Source organism: Leopardus geoffroyi, chromosome B1, assembly GCF_018350155.1.
Source record: "Leopardus geoffroyi isolate Oge1 chromosome B1, O.geoffroyi_Oge1_pat1.0, whole genome shotgun sequence".
Taxonomy (NCBI): Eukaryota; Metazoa; Chordata; class Mammalia; order Carnivora; family Felidae; genus Leopardus; species Leopardus geoffroyi.
The window spans coordinates 35,683,478-35,700,793 of record NC_059327.1 but is presented as its reverse complement, the minus strand read 5'-3'; the positions used below and the strand labels follow the sequence as shown (position 1 = coordinate 35,700,793).

At 42.3% G+C, this 17,316-nt stretch overlaps 1 protein-coding gene and 1 long non-coding RNA gene across 3 annotated transcripts in view; one reads left to right on the top strand and one right to left on the bottom strand.

Moving 5' to 3' along the window:
• Window positions 1-17,316, top strand: part of XPO7 (exportin 7) — a 40,819-nt gene that overhangs the window by 14,913 nt on the left and 8,590 nt on the right. For both annotated transcript variants that reach the window (XM_045457944.1, XM_045457932.1), the window contains exons 10-21: window positions 511-657; window positions 1,834-2,006; window positions 3,980-4,173; window positions 4,866-4,971; window positions 7,872-8,007; window positions 8,521-8,594; window positions 9,754-9,834; window positions 10,752-10,815; window positions 11,223-11,331; window positions 12,292-12,398; window positions 14,900-14,988; window positions 15,717-15,824. In XM_045457944.1, coding sequence (XP_045313900.1) covers window positions 511-657; window positions 1,834-2,006; window positions 3,980-4,173; window positions 4,866-4,971; window positions 7,872-8,007; window positions 8,521-8,594; window positions 9,754-9,834; window positions 10,752-10,815; window positions 11,223-11,331; window positions 12,292-12,398; window positions 14,900-14,988; window positions 15,717-15,824 — 1,388 coding nt within the window. The remainder of the gene's footprint in view (window positions 1-510; window positions 658-1,833; window positions 2,007-3,979; window positions 4,174-4,865; window positions 4,972-7,871; window positions 8,008-8,520; window positions 8,595-9,753; window positions 9,835-10,751; window positions 10,816-11,222; window positions 11,332-12,291; window positions 12,399-14,899; window positions 14,989-15,716; window positions 15,825-17,316) is intronic.
• LOC123587889 lies at window positions 6,554-7,569 on the bottom strand. Its single transcript, XR_006707588.1, has 2 exons — window positions 7,388-7,569; window positions 6,554-6,721 (listed from the first exon to the last, which is right to left on the bottom strand). It is a non-coding gene; the product is annotated as an uncharacterized LOC123587889 (long non-coding RNA).

Genomic DNA, 17,316 nt, shown 5'->3' with positions numbered 1-17,316 from the left:
GATCCTTCTGGGCTTCTCTTTATTGATGCTAGAAATTTTATCTCACAGGATGATTTTTATGAACACATGAAATAATAGATGCGACCGTCCCTTTTTAAAAACAACTTTTAAAAAAAATTGTTTTTAAACATCCTAACAGAAGTGTCATTCTTTTTTTTTTATCATTAATTTTTTTTTTAACATTCATTTTGGAGAGACACAGCACGAGTGGGGGAGGGGCAGAGAGAGAGGGAGACACAGAATCCGAAGCAGGCTCCAGGCTCTGAGCTGTCAGCAAAAAACCATGACTCAGGGCTCGAACTCACGAACCGCAAGATCATGACCTGAGCCAAAGCTGAACGCTTAACCAACTGAGCCACCCAGACACCCCGAGATGTGTCATTCTAAGGGAGGACCTGTAGCTCAGAAGTTAAAGTAGATTCTCCTTTCCCCTCATGCCATCCCAAATGTCATTCTGGAAGTATAGTGAATCACATTTTACATTTCATTTTCCTTCTGTGCTGTCACCAGAGTTTATCAGACCCAAACAATTACCATGAGTTTTGCAGACTACTGGCCCGATTGAAGAGTAACTATCAACTGGGAGAATTAGTAAAGGTGGAAAACTACCCTGAGGTCATCCGATTGATAGCTAACTTCACAGTGACCAGCCTACAGGTTTGTCTTTGATTGCTTGTCTCTCTCTTACCTACACATAGGAACTTTTTCTCTGGCTCATTGGTTTTAAACTTCTAAGAATACAGGCAGACCTCGTTTTCTTGCACTTCACTTTATTGCGCTTCACAGATACTGCATTTCTGACAAAGTGAACGTTTATGGCACCCCTGCGTCGAGCAAGTCTTCTGTCTGTGCCATTTTTCAGCACCATTTGTTCACTTCATGTCTCTGTGTCACATTTTGGTAATTCTCCCAATATTTCATGCTTTCTCATGTGTATTACAGTGATCTGTGATCAGTGATTACAGCTTCCTGAAATCTCAGATGATGGTTAGCATTTTTAGCAATAAAGCATTTTTTAATTAAGATATGTACATTGTCTTTTTAGACATAATGCTATTGCACACTTAATATACTACAGTATAGTGCAAACATAACTTTCTTATGTGCACTGGGAAACAAAAAATTCATTTGACTCACTACTGTAGTGGTCTGGAACCAAACCTGTGGGTGTGCCTGTATTCCCTTTTTTCCCTCAAGCCAAAGTGAATAGAAGTATAGGGCAACTCTGCAGAGTAGTTCTTGCAGCCTACTCATTTGCATTTAAAAAAGTGCAAGGATTTGGTTAGAGGAACTTGTAGGAATTGCAGGGATAATATTTAGATTATCACTCTGAAAAAGGCAAGATTGGAACAGGGAGCTAGACAGAAGAGGGAAGAGTTAGTGACATCTTTTTCTTAGTCACGTAGTATAAGGCAGTGGTTCTCAAATTTTATGGCTTGATTCAAAATCCTCTGGAGTTTGATGAAAAATGCAAGTGCTTGTCTTACCTCCATAATTTCTGCTTCAGTAGGTCCAGGGTGGAGCCTAAGTGTCTCTGTGTCCAACAAGTTCTCCCGGTGATCCTCATGGATACTAATGTTTGAGAACCACTTACGCAAGGCTTTCCTTGTGGGAAGGTTTACACAACCAGGATAGAACAGCTCTTTTTATTAGATGGTTAATCTCTGAAATACTAATAAGTACATTGGATGAGTTGTCATGCACAGAACAAAGCCCATAAAAATCTGTCCTTTTTTTTCCCCAAGTCTTTATCCTTTGTGTCAAGTGGCATGGGACTAATGTATTGTGTACAGAAATGAGAAGTATACCTCCTACTCTTTTGGCTTTCCTTAGCACTGGGAATTTGCCCCGAATAGCGTGCACTATCTCCTGAGCCTATGGCAGCGGTTGGCAGCCTCTGTGCCATACGTGAAAGCCACAGAGCCCCACATGCTGGAAACTTATACTCCTGAGGTCACCAAAGCCTATATCACATCCCGTTTGGAATCTGTGCACATCATACTGAGGTAAGGAACCTGGGACAGGGTTCTGTATTCTCTCCCCAGTTGCCTGGTGTTGGACTTGCCAGAGATTAGACACCCACTTGGCAAAGGCATTCTTGACATGATTCTCTTTTGGAGCTAATGCTGTTAATGGCCATTTTTTCATGTCAGCAGAATACCAGATGAGAGCATAAAATCTGAAAGAATAGTCTTTCTCTTTAACATACTTATTATGTCCCTCTTTTTTGCCATCCTTAGTAATATCTTTGACTACTAGGTATATCAGTATACTATTTGTCCTTGCCACTGATTTCCTTTAAACATGAGAGGAACATTTATAAGCTATAGATGATAAGAATTATGTGTAAGCTATAGGTGCTTTATTTTCCCGAAGAAATAAATGGATAAATAAGATGGCACAATCCAGAGCTTACTAGGAGATGATCCTAGGCAGTGGATAGCCGATTGTATTATAGGAACACATGGTTTCTGTCTACCTTGACTGTTAACTAGACTGGAAATCTATAGCTAAAGAAATGTTAGACCCTTTCAAAAATGACCTGTATAAAGTGAAGTTATTCTTTGTTTAGGGACCTTTCCTGTAGATTTTTTTGTTAGCTGTTTTTCAGGGGAATTTACTTGGATTCTGAAGGTCTGAGGTATTTTTAAAATCAGATTTTAATTGGCTCAGAGTCAAGTACATTTAATTGCCATGAGTGATAGTCTCAACTGTTAATGACTTGAATCATTTCAAAATCCAAGTATTTGTGAAGCCCACTAGAAAGCATCATTCTCTCTCTTTTTTTTTTTTTTTTAACATTTATTTATTTTTAGAGAGAGCACAAGCAGGAGAGGGTCAGAGAGAGAGGGAGACAGAGAATCCCATGGAGGCTCCGCGATATCAGTGCAGAGCCCGATGTGGGGCTGGATCTCACAAACCATGAGATCGTGACCAGAGCTAAAATCAAGAGTCAGACACTTAACTGACTGAGCCCTCAGGAGCCCCGAAAGCATCATTCTCTTAGTGACATAGTTTCTGTTCCTGAGGATTCAGCTGGTTTCATTGAGGCAGTGTTGAGGAGTGGCTAGACGTGCAGGCCCTGTGCCCAGGGAAGCCAGTTAATAGCTGTATGCTCTTGGGCAAGGTTATTCGAAGGATCACACAGCTATGTCCTGGCCCAGTGTGTGGACCATGGTGTACCCACAACTGTGAACTCTAGCTGTAATGGGGGCAGTGTTGCAGCCGCTGGGGTGTCACACTACAATGTAGCAATAGACAAAGAGCTTGCAGTATGACAAGATTTTTAAATCTAGGAGCAGTAGATAAGGTAGGACCTGGTGTAGATCCACAGCGCCTCAACTGCAATTCTGAAATCCAAGATCTAGAACCAAATTTTCTCATCAGTTTGGAATGAAAATGCATTTGGTGGCAAAACTTGGCATGTGCTAGTATGAGCCCATTTATAGTTTTTTCTAAAACTTATGTTTTTTGTGACTGTTCATAATATTGATACATTTTGCTACAGGAATGTTGTATTTGATACCCCAGAGAGTCCATTGAGGGTTCATATTATATGGTAGAAGCATTCATATTGCTTCATTAAAATCTGGAGATTTCTGGAGATTGGGCCACAAAGACCGCACACAAGGACAGGATATTTGTAGTCCCAAAGGTTGTTATAGTCAAGGACCAAGAGCCCCTGGGGTGAGAAGCATAAGACAGAGAGGGTTGAGGCAGACGAATGTTAAGGGAGCAGTTGTTCAGATCAAAAGACTGGACATGAACACACAGAATCTATCTAAAGAAGACGCATGCTAGGGTGACAACACTGGTCTTCCCACTTTTTATATATGTTCCTTCTGTGCAAAAAGGAGTGTGGGGATGTGGGCCTCTACCAGTGTAAGTGTTGGCTAAATGCAGAAGAATAAGAGCTGTCGTGGTAAGGAAATCAATGGCATATTTTAAGAGAGCCGCCTTCTTCTTCCCTCGGGAGCAGGGATGGACTGGAAGACCCTCTGGAGGACACAGGCCTGGTGCAGCAGCAGCTGGACCAGCTGTCTACTATCGGACGTTGTGAATACGAGAAGACTTGTGCGCTCCTTGTGCAGTTGTTCGACCAGTCTGCCCAGTCCTATCAGGAGCTGCTACAGAGCGCCAGCGCAAGCCCCATGGACATCGCCGTGCAGGAGGGTGAGTGGGTGGGGGATGCGGCCTGTTAGGCGGTGCTGCCGGTACCCCTTCACTCGTTGCCACCTCTCTCTCTCTTTTTTTTTTTAATGTTTATTTTTGAGAGAGCGCAAGTCGGGGAGTGGGGGAGGGAGGGAGAGAGGCGAGACACAGACTCCCAAGCAGCCTCTGCACTGTCAACACAGAGCCAGTCAGGGCTCCACGCAGGGCTCCTCCTACTCACGATTTTGACCTGGGCCGAAATCAAGAGTCAGATGCTCAGCCAACTGAGCCACCCAGGTGCCCCTTATCACCACCTCTCTTTCCTCCCTTTACCCCAAAATGACTCTTCCATCATTAGTTACCTCCATCTGCACGAAAGGCTATTATAAATAAATGCCACAGGTAGCTGGGGAAGAGTAACCAAAATCTTATCTACATGGATGTCTTTAACTTCAAGAAAGTACTGGACTCTAAAAGTAATGACCTTGTCTGATAGGAGAATGTCTGTTATCTAATGAATTTCCCCCTTGGCATCACCCTTAGCAGAGTGGGGTGATAGCTATACTCTGTAGGAAAAGTTAGGCATTATAGCTTTACCATAGTGTTCTTAAGATTACAGAAGCCCATAGTAAGAAATGAACCTCACTGTGAGGAAATTTCTTCAATGAAGTAACCACTGGAGTGGACACTAATAGATCTTCTTCCTGTTGCAGGAAGGCTGACATGGCTGGTTTACATCATTGGCGCAGTGATTGGTGGCCGGGTTTCATTTGCCAGCACTGATGAGCAAGATGCTATGGATGGCGAGCTTGTCTGTCGGTAAGTGGTCTCACAGAGGCTTTCTATTTCACTGCTGTGACTGCCACCGCTCCTTTTGGTGTTCTCAAACCACGGGAGCCTGGCCTGCTTCTGTTAGTGCTTTCCTCCCCATGTATAGAATGTAATCTCACAAACCTGATTGCCCATGAAAATGAAGGTCCAACTGCAGACATTTTATAAATACATTTTATAAATATAGCAGGAATTCTACCTTCAGCTTTTACTGAGGAAACATCTGCAGTAATTCAGCAAGGAAATGATGGATACAGAATTAGGAAAATGACAGTAGGGAGTAGCTTTTAGTTTTAAGGACAGTATCTCAGAGTTAATGAAATGTGGACTACTTTTGCAATAGCAGAGTGAGACTAATAGGAAACTGTGGTTCTTCAAATATTTCCAAATATGGAATTGCAGAGTTTCTGCAGCCTTTCAAATCTCTTGACATAACTTTTCCACCCAGAGGATTTCAAGTTACTTTGTACCTGTGATTCTTATCCATCTTTCTAAAAAAACCTATAAATGAACATTTAATGATTTCTAAAATTTCACCTAACACAGAAATAAAAAGGCAGGATTTTTTAATACTCTATTGCAGAGGTTCTCAAACCTTTTCACCAAGACTGTTCGTCCTCTTAAAAAGTATCGAGGATCTCGGGGCCCCTGGGTGACTCAGTCCATTGAGCATCCAGCTCCTGATTTTGGTTCAGGTCATGATTTCATAGTCATGAGATCGAGCCCCACATCAGGCTCTGTGCAGAGCATGGAGCCTACTTGGGATTCTCTCTCTCTTCCTCTTTTTGCCCCTCCCCTGCGCACATGCATGCTCTTCCCCTCTCTCTCTCTCTGTCTCTCTCTCAATAAATAAACTTTAAAAATAAATAAATAGTATTTGAGAATCTCAAAGAGCTTTTGTTTATAAGATATAGCTATCAAAAGGACACCCGGGTGGCTCAGTCACTTAAGCTTCCCACTCTCGGTTTCGGCTCAGGTCATGATCTCACGGTTTCGTGAGTTTGAGCCCCGTATCATGCTCTGTGCTGGTAGTGTGGACCCTGTTTGAGATTCTCTCTCCCTCTCTCTGCCCCTCCCCTGCTCACACTGTCTCTGCTCTCTCAAATTAAATAAAATAAAACTTAAAAAGAAAATAAGATACAGCTATTGGTATTTTTTGTATTAAAAAGTAAAACTGGGGTGCATGGCTGGCTCAGTAGAGCATGCAACTCTTGATGTCGGTGTTACGAGTTTGAGCCCCACGTTGGGTGTAGAGATTACTGAAAATCTTTTTTAGGGGCGCCTGGGTGGCTCAGTCGGTTGAGTGTCTGACTTTGGCTCAGGTCATGATCTCACAGTTAATGGGTTCGAGCCCCGTGTCAGGCTGTGTGCTAACAGCTCAGAGCCTGGAGCCTACTTCAGATTCTGTGTCTCCCTCTCTCTGTCTGTCCTTCCCCCACTCATGCTCTGTCTCTCTATCTCTCAAAAATAAATAACATTCCAAAAAAAATCTTTTTTAAAAAATAAAAATAAGTAAAACTGAAAAAGTTTAAATTTATTCATTTAAAAATAACAATAAGCCCAAAACATGTCAACAGAAATAATGTTTTTTTAAATATTTTTCAAAAAACTTAATGAGAAAAGTGTCTTTGTTTTAATGTGTGGCCCAGAAGTCAGCTGGATTCTCAGATCTGTGTCCGCATTCAGTCTGTCATGATGTCATGCGTCTGGTAGCCACTGGACACCCCAGTGCACCCTCCTGTCAGAATGCAAGTAGAAGAGCAGGTCATGTTTCAGTATTGTGTGACCTTGGGGAACCGCCACCCTGAAGGTTTCTGAACTTTGAGATGCTCTCCTTAGAGATAAGCACATTTTAACATGATGCCTTAGAATATATTGGTTCCCAGACATTTCAATCCGTAATTCCTATTCTGAAAATTCCCATTTGTCTGTTATCAGATGCCCGTATGCCCTTAGGTGCCTTAATCCTGACAAAAGTCTCCACGGCATGTCACACTGGCATTTTTTGAAGAGCCGACCAAAGATTTGATAAGGATGAAAGCAAATAAGCTTTCTGATTCAGCAGCTTGGTGTGACACCATGTGTGTGTCCTAATATAAATCAAAGACAGTGTCTTATATCCTCGTTTCTCACACTGAGTGTTACAGCATCAGGCCTGAGTCTGATTCACTCATGATGTGTCAGAAATAGTTTATCACCTGTTCTCATGTCATCAAAATGTCAGATGACTTGCTTGTAATAACACTCATTCAGTACTTACACGCTTGCATTCCAGCATTCTTTCGCCAGGGAAAGGCTCGGGGAAAAGAGACAAGGTCACAGTAGCACAGGGATAAGGTCACAGTAGCACAGGGATGAGGTCACGGTGGTATATCTGCTCTTGGTTCCTGGAGCTTTTACCTACCTGTGGGCATTGTCCTTCATGGGTCCACTCCCTTCATGGCTCTGTGGGAAAAAAGATTGAGGACCATGGGCTTAGTCCAGTCTCCCTCGTTTTATGGGTGAGGAATTGGGACTCAGAAAATAAATTGCTTTACTCAAGGTCTCACAGAAGTTTCAGGAAGACCAATACCCCAATACTGGTCGGGGGCGGGTGGGGTCCACTATTTTTAAGCTAATTATGAGTTCTGACTCAGCCTACGGTCTCAATGGACTAGAAGTTTTAAACATCCAACCGGACATTCATATTCATTCTCTGGCTATGGTTCCTATGGGGGCAGAAATAGAGAATTTTGTTCTCCCAGCAGAGCATAGAGCCTGTAGAGAATGCCTTTTAGATAGGATGGGTAAGGAGAGGAGACACATATGACCTTTGGAGGGTAGGTTGGATTTTCTAAAGTGACCAGGATATCCTGCTGTTGAGAGAATCATTGCTCTTCTTCCTCTAGGGTGCTCCAGCTGATGAACCTGACAGATTCTCGCTTGGCTCAAGCGGGTAACGAGAAGCTAGAATTGGCCATGCTGAGCTTTTTTGAACAGTTTCGTAAGATCTACATTGGGGACCAGGTGCAAAAATCCTCTAAGGTAACAGACTCTCAGTTGGCTCTACTTCTTTCTCACTTGGGCTTGCGGAATTGCTAACTAAGAAACATCTGATAACAATTCAGACACAGGTTTTAGTATCAGGATAGTCCACATGTCTCTTCTTCATCTGTAGAATTTTGAGAGATTCATCAAAGAATTGGGTCCATCTCTCTAATGCTCCCTATGCTTAACAAATGGCCAGTCAAAACATCTGTTGGTCTCAACACTGGCAATTCTCAGTTTCTGTACATGAGTTGATACTGAGAACAGCAGAAGGTTTTGATAGTCTTTATAATCTCAGGGTCGAAGGGGACTGGTAAGATAGCTCAGCATCTATCCAGTGTCAAGTAATACTTCGAAACTAGCTTAATCCCTTCAACAAAGACTTCCCCTACAGTTTCGTCCATTTTCTTCCCACATCTTACCCCTGAATAAGGACAAACACAGTACTGAGATGTGATTTTTCTAATCCATATTTTCTGATTACTTTCTCTTCCCTTAACACAACACCAGCTGTACCGCCGACTCTCAGAAGTTCTGGGCTTGAATGATGAGACCATGGTCCTAAGCGTCTTCATAGGAAAAATGTAAGTGTTTGGCTTGCCATCAGCAAGAGTCCCTTGCAACTGTAAAATGTGATCTTGGCATTATGCTGCCAGTGCCTTGGTATTCCAGCATTGATCGTTTGCGTCAGAAAATTGTGCATTTGAGTGTGTGACAAGCTGTGCTTAGAGATATGGCCCGGCCCCAGAGCATTCCAGGCTTGTACAGGCAAGGATTTAATTTTGTTCATGTGGAATCTCCTCTATAGCCTCTGGAATCACCGGTGAAACCCTGTCATGGCATTAGCAAAATGGACATCCCTCCCCAGAGGTGCTCAGCCTCTCACCCAATCACCCTGCTGCCAGAGATGCCCAGAGTAGGCATTCGTTTTCTGGTGCTGATTTCCACTAGGTGTGCCCCCACCCCCCCCCCCCCCCCCGCCGCCCCAGGAGGAGAGCCCCACTTTAAAACAGGCTTATTCCTCTCAAGAACTATCACACTCTTGAAGAGTCTTGAATCTGCAAAATCTAGTGCTATTTGAACTGTCTTCAAAGTTGGAGCTCCTAATTGGCCCTTTTTTTGTTTGTTTTCTTTTTTTTTTTAAGTTTTGCCCCCTTTGTTTACATTTTCCCCTTTTTAGGAGCTCAGTATCTCAAAGCACACAACTAGGAGCTAAATATTTTACCCAGGGCTGTGTGCAAAGTGACATTTTTCCCCTTCCAGCCATCCCAATCCTAAACACCCATATTCATGAGCTGGTTAATAATTTGATGCAAAAAGCAAAGGGGGTCTAAAGGACTCTGCCAGCCAAGAACCCGGAAGCAAGGGCTACTAGAATTCTGCAGCTGACAGTGGATGGCGCAGGTGCAGAATTGCATACGTCTGCATGTTATCACTGCCGCAGAAATCTCTTACCCTTGCTGCAGAAATCAGCCCTGGAGTGCCCCAGAATTCCAAGGGCCTGGGTATGGGCCAGTGTAGCTTTGGAACCAAGTAGTGAAGATTATCTGAAGGATAATTTTTCTAGTCAACCAAATGTAAGTACGGAGATTTTATACCCATTTTTTGTGGTTGTGATGTCTGTGAATTGGTGATGCAGATGTGTGGTGACTCTTGGTGGATGATTTTCTTCTTCTTCCAACCCTCAAGGAAACCAGGCAAATCAAAAGTATCTCCTGCTTTTTTTTTCTTTTTGTCCTCCAGCATCACCAACCTGAAGTACTGGGGCCGCTGTGAACCAATCACTTCCAAGACACTACAGCTTCTCAATGATCTCTCCATTGGATATCCTTTTCTAAGCTGGTTTCTGTGCACAGCAGGAACTGTGGCTTGCCACAGTCTTAGAAATCATGGCCTCCTGCTGCTTCCACTTTAATTTAGCTTTATGTGTGCTCAGGTATTCTCCATTCTCCTAGGAGCCAAAGCCAATACCCACACAGAATCCAGGGAGAATTCCAGACTCCAAATAGGAGCCACCCCATAAGCTAACAGTTTCTACAGATTTATGCCTGGTTATCTCTAAGATCCAGAAATACATAGCAGAGCTGTCTGATCAGTATACACTCTGTGGCCATGATTTTTGCATCCCCAGTGATGACAGAGTCCACCTTGATTGTCAGCCTATTGCTAGAAGCAGCCTGATTCCAGGCCCTGCAGTAAAAGTAGTGGCTGTATTCCCTCTTGGCCTGGACCAAGTCTACTATAAAGTTTGAATTGCTCTTGAGGCAGGCTTCCACAATCAGGGGTCTACAAGAGACTAAACCCTATAAAAATTAGTGACTTTTAAGATTGTACGTAACTAGTGCCATTCTAAATGCATAAGAGAGAACCTAATTCACCACACACCATGGATGCCTTAGGCAGGGATTTAGGGCTTAATTTGCTCTTAGAAGCCTCAGTGAGAAAAGCTGTCCTAGGATATTCATGATTCTTGGGGGGGAACTGCTGGGTTTTATCTCTTTTCTTACAGATAGGAGTTTGGTATGGGTATTCTGTCATCAATCAGTTAAATACTGCTTAGAAGAAAACACATTTTCCCCCCGTTTGGCAGGTGTTATATTCAAGTGCTTAAGGAAAATAAGATAATCTGGGTATGGAATTCATAGCCAAGAAAGAAGCTACTTTATCCTAGAAAGTTGCATTCTGCATTAAAGATTCTTCATTTGCACAGACTTTCCTTGACCTTCTTTCTTTGTCTTCACATACAGTAGTGTAAGGAAACTAGTGAAGCTTAGTGCGGTACAGTTCATGCTGAACAATCACACGGTGAGTGATTTAGCACCTCTTCCCGGTTCTCCTCTCCAGCCAGCCACACACACTTCCTCAGCCATATAAGGGGGATGTTTCAATTGAGGTCCGTAGTGCCCCCACAACCAGAGACTGCTCCCTGACTCCCTTCACACTGCCAGATCACACTTACTTTCATCTGAGCTGCTCTTTGGAATCCAAATTATCTGAATTATGGTGAAGCTGCCTACTATTATTCATAGAAAGATAAATTAGTTGTAGATAACAACAATCATTAAAAAAATTTTTAATCCCACTCATACCCTTAAGGAATGACGATGTGGCCATTAGCTTGAAACGGCTCAGTAATTCTGAAATTCCTGGCTTGCCTTCCGCCTGTGACCCATGTCTTTATCTTTTTAACTTGTCTTCCTTTTTTTTAATAGAGCGAGCACTTTTCATTTCTGGGTATTAACAATCAGTCCAATCTGACAGACATGAGGTGTCGGACTACGTTCTACACGGCACTTGGGCGTCTCCTCATGGTGGATTTAGGTACTGCAATAAATCCTAGAGGCTCGCGTAGTAGTCTGGCATTGTTCTAAATTCTTACTTGAGCATGGAAAACTAGATGTGGGGGAGGTCTTTCCTGTTGTTTCATCAGTAACAAAACTGTCTGAAATAACGATCTGATTTCACCAAGAACAGATCATGCTATAATGGTCCCTGTAACTGGAAGAGAAGAACTATATGTGCCAGAAGTTTTCATCTGATGTGCAGTGATTTTTAAAACCTATTTCATACTTGTCCTCAGAAAGTTAAGAGAATTGAGGCCTAAATGCATGTTGTTGGCCAGATAACCCTCTACCCCACATGAAGGTGCAACCCACCCAAGACAGTCAACACAACTTTTCATGCCCCCCCCCCCCCCCCCCCCCCAGTTCACTAGCACATGTGAACCCACAAGGCTTAAGAGCCTTTGTAGCTGCCATGTGATATTAGCAGTTTGGGGTCAACTAATGACTGAAACGCAGCACTGTCTTCATTCTGAGCTATTTAAGTTCAATCCTACTATATAACATTACAGAACCTTCCAGGTTTATGGAAGATTAGTGAAAAGAGAGAAGTGTGAAGAGAGCCTCCACAGGCACCTGACTCCAGTACAAGTCTCATCAGGTTCTCATACACCAGACTCGGTCCTTTCTTAACTGACTGTCAGCTGTCATTTAAGGAGAAGTAAATAAAAACATAGTACCTCATACACATAGGAATCTCTGGTATTGTCAAACACAATGTGGACATCCCTGGACTGGATGACATCCGGCCATTTTCTAGTTTAAAAATTCTCTCTGTATATTTTATTCTGAAATTAGTACTCATACCCGTGGGGATGATAAAGGGGCCCCCTTGAATTATCCTCGGGTCTGCTCATCTTTCATACTATCTTATTTTCCTTGCATGCATAGCTTTGAATTTTTTATATTGGAGTCACACCCTGGGTTGTTTACCTTTCAGGAGAGGATGAAGATCAGTATGAGCAATTCATGCTGCCACTCACAGCCGCGTTTGAGGCTGTGGCCCAGATGTTTAGCACTAATAGTTTCAACGAGCAAGAGGCAAAGGTGAGTCCTTCACCCACTGATTGACCAGTTTCTGCTTTTGGGCAGCCCCTGACAGAAACTAGATTAGCTATTACTACAGAAAATAGTGCTCATCCATACATTTCCCACTGATTTCACTTCTATTTAATCTCTTGGGCTTCTGGGATTTTGAAATCGACAAACCAGTAGAGATTTATAAAGTCTTTTGTTTTTATGTTAAAGTGTTTTCTTATGTAATACTTACGATTTTTGTCTACATTTTCAAATGTAGTAGCATAAAGTTATTTTGTGTGTTTTCCTATTGTTTTTTGATCTCTGGTTGTATCTTTAGTTATGTGTCGCCTCTCAGTTTTAATACTGCATATTTGTGCTTTCCCTTTCCTGGATCAGTCTTGCCAGAAATGTGTCAACTTTATTAGTCTTTGCAAAAACAAAACAAAACCCTGTTATATCTTTGTTTTCTACTTCATTCAGTTCTGCTCTTTATGTTTATTTTCATATGTTTTTCTTGGGGTTTTTCCATTCTAACTTTTCAGCCCTCCTTCTTTCCTAATGTAATCATTTAAAGCTATAACTGTCCCTCTAGGCATATTATTCCACATGTTGGTTTACATAATGTAAAATTTACCAGCTTAACCGTTTTTTAGGTGTACAGTTGAATAGCATTAAGTATATTAACACTGTCATGAAATAGGCCTCCAGAATCTATAGTTTTTGTATGTAACATTTTCATTTGCATTCAATTCTTTGGATTTTCTAATTTCCATTAAGATTTCTTCTTTGACAGGAGTCATTTAGAAGGGTGTATGAATTTCCACATATATGGAATTTTAAAGTTACCTTTAGTTATTGATTTCTGGCTCTCAGAATTATCATTTCTTGATTTTTGCTCTCCTCATCTTCACACATAGCTGCTCTCTTTGTCTATAGATCTCTGGACCAAAACCAGAAGATACTAGGCTATTAATATTTGTAGGACGTAGGACTTTTTTGCAGTGTTCATAATGATGCTGAAGCTGAATTATAGTCACCAAATAGCCAGAAGTATTGCCCCAAGATGCCAGGCTTTACCTAATATTCTAAAATTCTGTTTTCTTCTCTAGAAAGCCTCTTAGTTTTCTGTCTCTTAATCATCAGGGAAGTCACAGAGCAACACCACTTTGCCCGGCTGTCTCCCCTCTTTCTACCAGTGTTTTGAGATAGGTACTATTCAGAGCTGAGTTTAGTGTGGAGCATGTCAGTAACTTGAGCTGGAGTACTGACCAGTACCAAGGATAATTGAGGGATATCACTGAATAGCAGCCCTTTTCCCCATCACTTTAGTTCCATACCAAAGCAGGTGAAATTAATGAAAAGAACCATTTTGGCCACAAACTGCAAGCATTTTCCACATCTTTGTCACACCTCATGTAATAAGTTTTTTAAAGTTGCTGTGTCTTAGATTTGAAGACAAGTTATGGTATCAGTTTAGGAAGAGAATTGTCTGCTTAAAGCAGGCTGTTAGAAGTACAGTCAGTTTTGTTTTGTTTATTTAGAGAGAGTGTGTGTGAGAGTGGGGGAGGGGCAGAGGGGGAGAGAGACGGAGGGAGGGAGAGAGAGAGAGAATCCCAAGCAGGGCTGTCAGTGCAGAGCCCAACATAGGGCTCGATCTTACGAACTGCAAGATCCTGACCTGAGCCAGAATCAAGAGTCAGACATTAACTGCCTAAGCCACCCAGGCGCCCCAGAAGTACAGTCATTTTTGGCAAATGAGTCAGGACACCCAAATGTGCCCGTGTCCTTGAGCCCGTTGATTATCAGCTTTTAAAAGCAGTCTTCCTGCTGTTCAGGGCCCACGGGACAAGTAAAAGTCCTACTGAGAAACAGAGGATTTGGAGTCTCGATGGTATGAGTCTTAACCCTGGCCCTCATGCCACCTAGCAGCATGATGGCACAGTATCTGCCTCTTAGGCCTCCGTCTCTTTCACTGTGAAAGTGTACTTTACCCTCCAACATTTACATATCAGTCTTATTTCCAGGGCCTCCAACCAGGGCAGGTAAGATGGAGGCTGCTGTGTTTCCTCCCTGCAGGATCTGCATTTGATTTCCTGTGGTGCTGATGCCTTTGTAACTAGGTGTGGTACCAGACCTTTCAGAAATGTGGTCCCTCTGCCTCTTCTTGTGTGGACTTTTTGGCCATTTTTATCCTCTTTTTTCCTAACTCTTCTTCAATCAAGCTTTTTTGCTCTTCTCCTTTTTACTTAGAACTTAACCATATTAGTGTCTTAAAACTTTATCAGCTTCTGTTTTTGCTGTGATGGATCAGGAACCATTGCTTTTTCTTAGTAGATAACAGGCTTACAAAACTAATTTTCTAAGCGAAAAGATTCCATTCTAGTGGGGAGGAGATCAGTTCGGAATATCTGGGAAGGAGTATTTGTTGAATGGTGGAAGAATTTGATTACACATTTGTGAAATCCCCATCAAGTAGTTATAGGTTTGGTTTTTCTTCTATTTTAACCTACTTTTGCCTTCTACTACAGCGAACTCTGGTTGGCCTAGTAAGAGACCTGAGAGGGATAGCTTTCGCCTTCAATGCCAAGACCAGTTTCATGATGCTGTTTGAGTGGATGTATCCTAATACAGACCAGGAGCGTGCTACTGCAAGCCTTAACTGGAGGGTAGATGGGCGGTGTAGTCATGGGGGATGAGGGTGGGCAGAGTTAGGGAGGCAACGAAGGCAAGGAGTTGCCCCCAAAGGCAAGGAGTTGCCCCCAAAGGCAACTCGTAAGCTCCCATCCCATAGTGGTGTGATGGCATAGCGCTACCTGCTCCCGTGAGAGAGATGGGGAAATGAACGAGGTCGTTTCCTACCACTTTCTTTTCTGGGCCCCAGATATAAAATGCCTGTGGAGCTGCTGCATGTGAATTTTGCCACACTTAGAAAAAAGAGACATTTCGATCTACTAAGAAAAGACAGCTTCCCTAGGAATTAGAAAGCCTAACCTTGGATTCGTAACCTTGAACAAATCATTTCGTATCTGACTGCCTGTTTCTCCAGTAGTTATATAACGGAAATAGCTGCTTCCCTGTCACGAAGGGATAAGAGGATAAATAACAATATGAAATATGTTATGCTCTTCAGAAGAAAATCATTATGTAAATTACAGCACATTATTAGATGCCTATGAAAATTTTAAGAACACACAGTCTGGTTAGAAAGACTGCAAGATTAACAAGCAGGAGGCAGGAAATTAGAGAACTTTAACTTGACAGTTTGTGCTTGGCCAATGCGGAGAGATTATTTTAAATTCTGTACCTTTCTGGATTCAGAATTTTTCCTTAGCTTTTCATTTACAGATATCCATCCTACATGCCAATTCTCCAGCGGGCAATTGAGCTATGGTACCATGATCCAGCCTGTACCACACCTGTGCTCAAGCTCATGGCTGAATTAGTTCATAATAGGTAAGCAAGAGGAAATTTTCAAAGGGCACAAGTGCCCTTTTACCCGAGAGAATTCTAGGAGAAATTATTTCATCTAATGTTTTGGGCAGATTGTGAAAGATAATAAGACTCACTGCTAATAGAATTTGCAAAAAATATCTATAAAAGTTCACGTATGTATATTTTTGTATGTTTGGAAAAAGGGTGCCCCAGCCACACAAAGCCACAGCTGCTTGCAGGAAATAAGTCACCTTGAAAAGAGTCCCAAGATACCCATTCTTACAGGAAGTGAATTTGGCAACCAACATTCTGATTTTGCCACCCACATATAAAAGTTAACACTTAGTAATGGTGCCATGCCTACCACATTTCAAAGTTCTCATTTCAGAAGGACTAATTGAGAATGATGCCGGGTGCATTAGAATACCGTTTTAAGAAAGGTATCTATTTGCGAGATTGCAGCTGGATTGGTAAAGATTTACTTAAGAAGAAAGTAAGAGAGACTTCCAAAATACCAAATTTTAGATTCGCCGAAAAATTTAGGGATGGAGGAAAACAGTAATCCGGCACGTTGACTTCACTAGAATTTCAGGTCTGTGTATCTGCCTCTCATGGCACACCTGAGATAATTAATTTTTAAAACTGCCTTACTGAGGGGTGGCAGTAGCCTCCCGTCAGGCTTATAATCAAGAGTTACTCATTTACAAGATAAATATTTGAGAGCATCTAGTCTTTGCCAGCCACTTTCTTAGCTGTTGTGTCAGACAAAACCTCTCCTCTCTTAGATTTTACATTCAGGGGAAAAGACAGTAAAACAAGCATGGAAAATCATTTCAAATAATGGTAAGTGCTATGAAAAAAAAGTTAATAAAATGGGAATTGAAGGAGAAGAGGGTCAGAGAAGGCCTTTCAGAGAAAGTGATATTTAGGCTGGGTTCTGAATGACAAGAAAGACTCTGGTAGCCCTGCAAAATAAGGGGAAAAAGCATTCTAGGGGCGCCTGGGTGGCTTGGTTGGTTAAGCATCCAACTTCGGCTCAGGTCATGATCTCACGGTCCGTGAGTTTGAGCCCCGTGTCGGGCTCTGTGCTGACAGCTCAGAGCCTGGAGCCTGTTTCAGATTCTGTGTCTCCCTCTCTCTGACCCTCCCCCGTTCATGCTCTGTCTCTCTCTGTCTCAAAAATAAATAAACTTTAAAAAAAAAAAAAAAAAAAAGCATTCTAAACAGTGAGAACAACTATAAAAACCCTAAGATGGGATGAGCTCACGGGGACTTGAGACAGAAAATACCACTGGCTGGAGCATGGAGAATGAGGGGAGGCCATAGTAGACAAGTCAAACAGGCCGGCAGAGACCCAGTCATATAGCAACTTAGGACAGCAGTAGTGAGGACGAGTGCATTCTCATTACAGCAGGAAGCTGCAGAAATCTTTTATGCATGGGATTAAAATGATCTCTTTTTACCTTATTTAAAGGTATCACTCTACTCTGAAGTAAGAGACTGTGGGGGAACA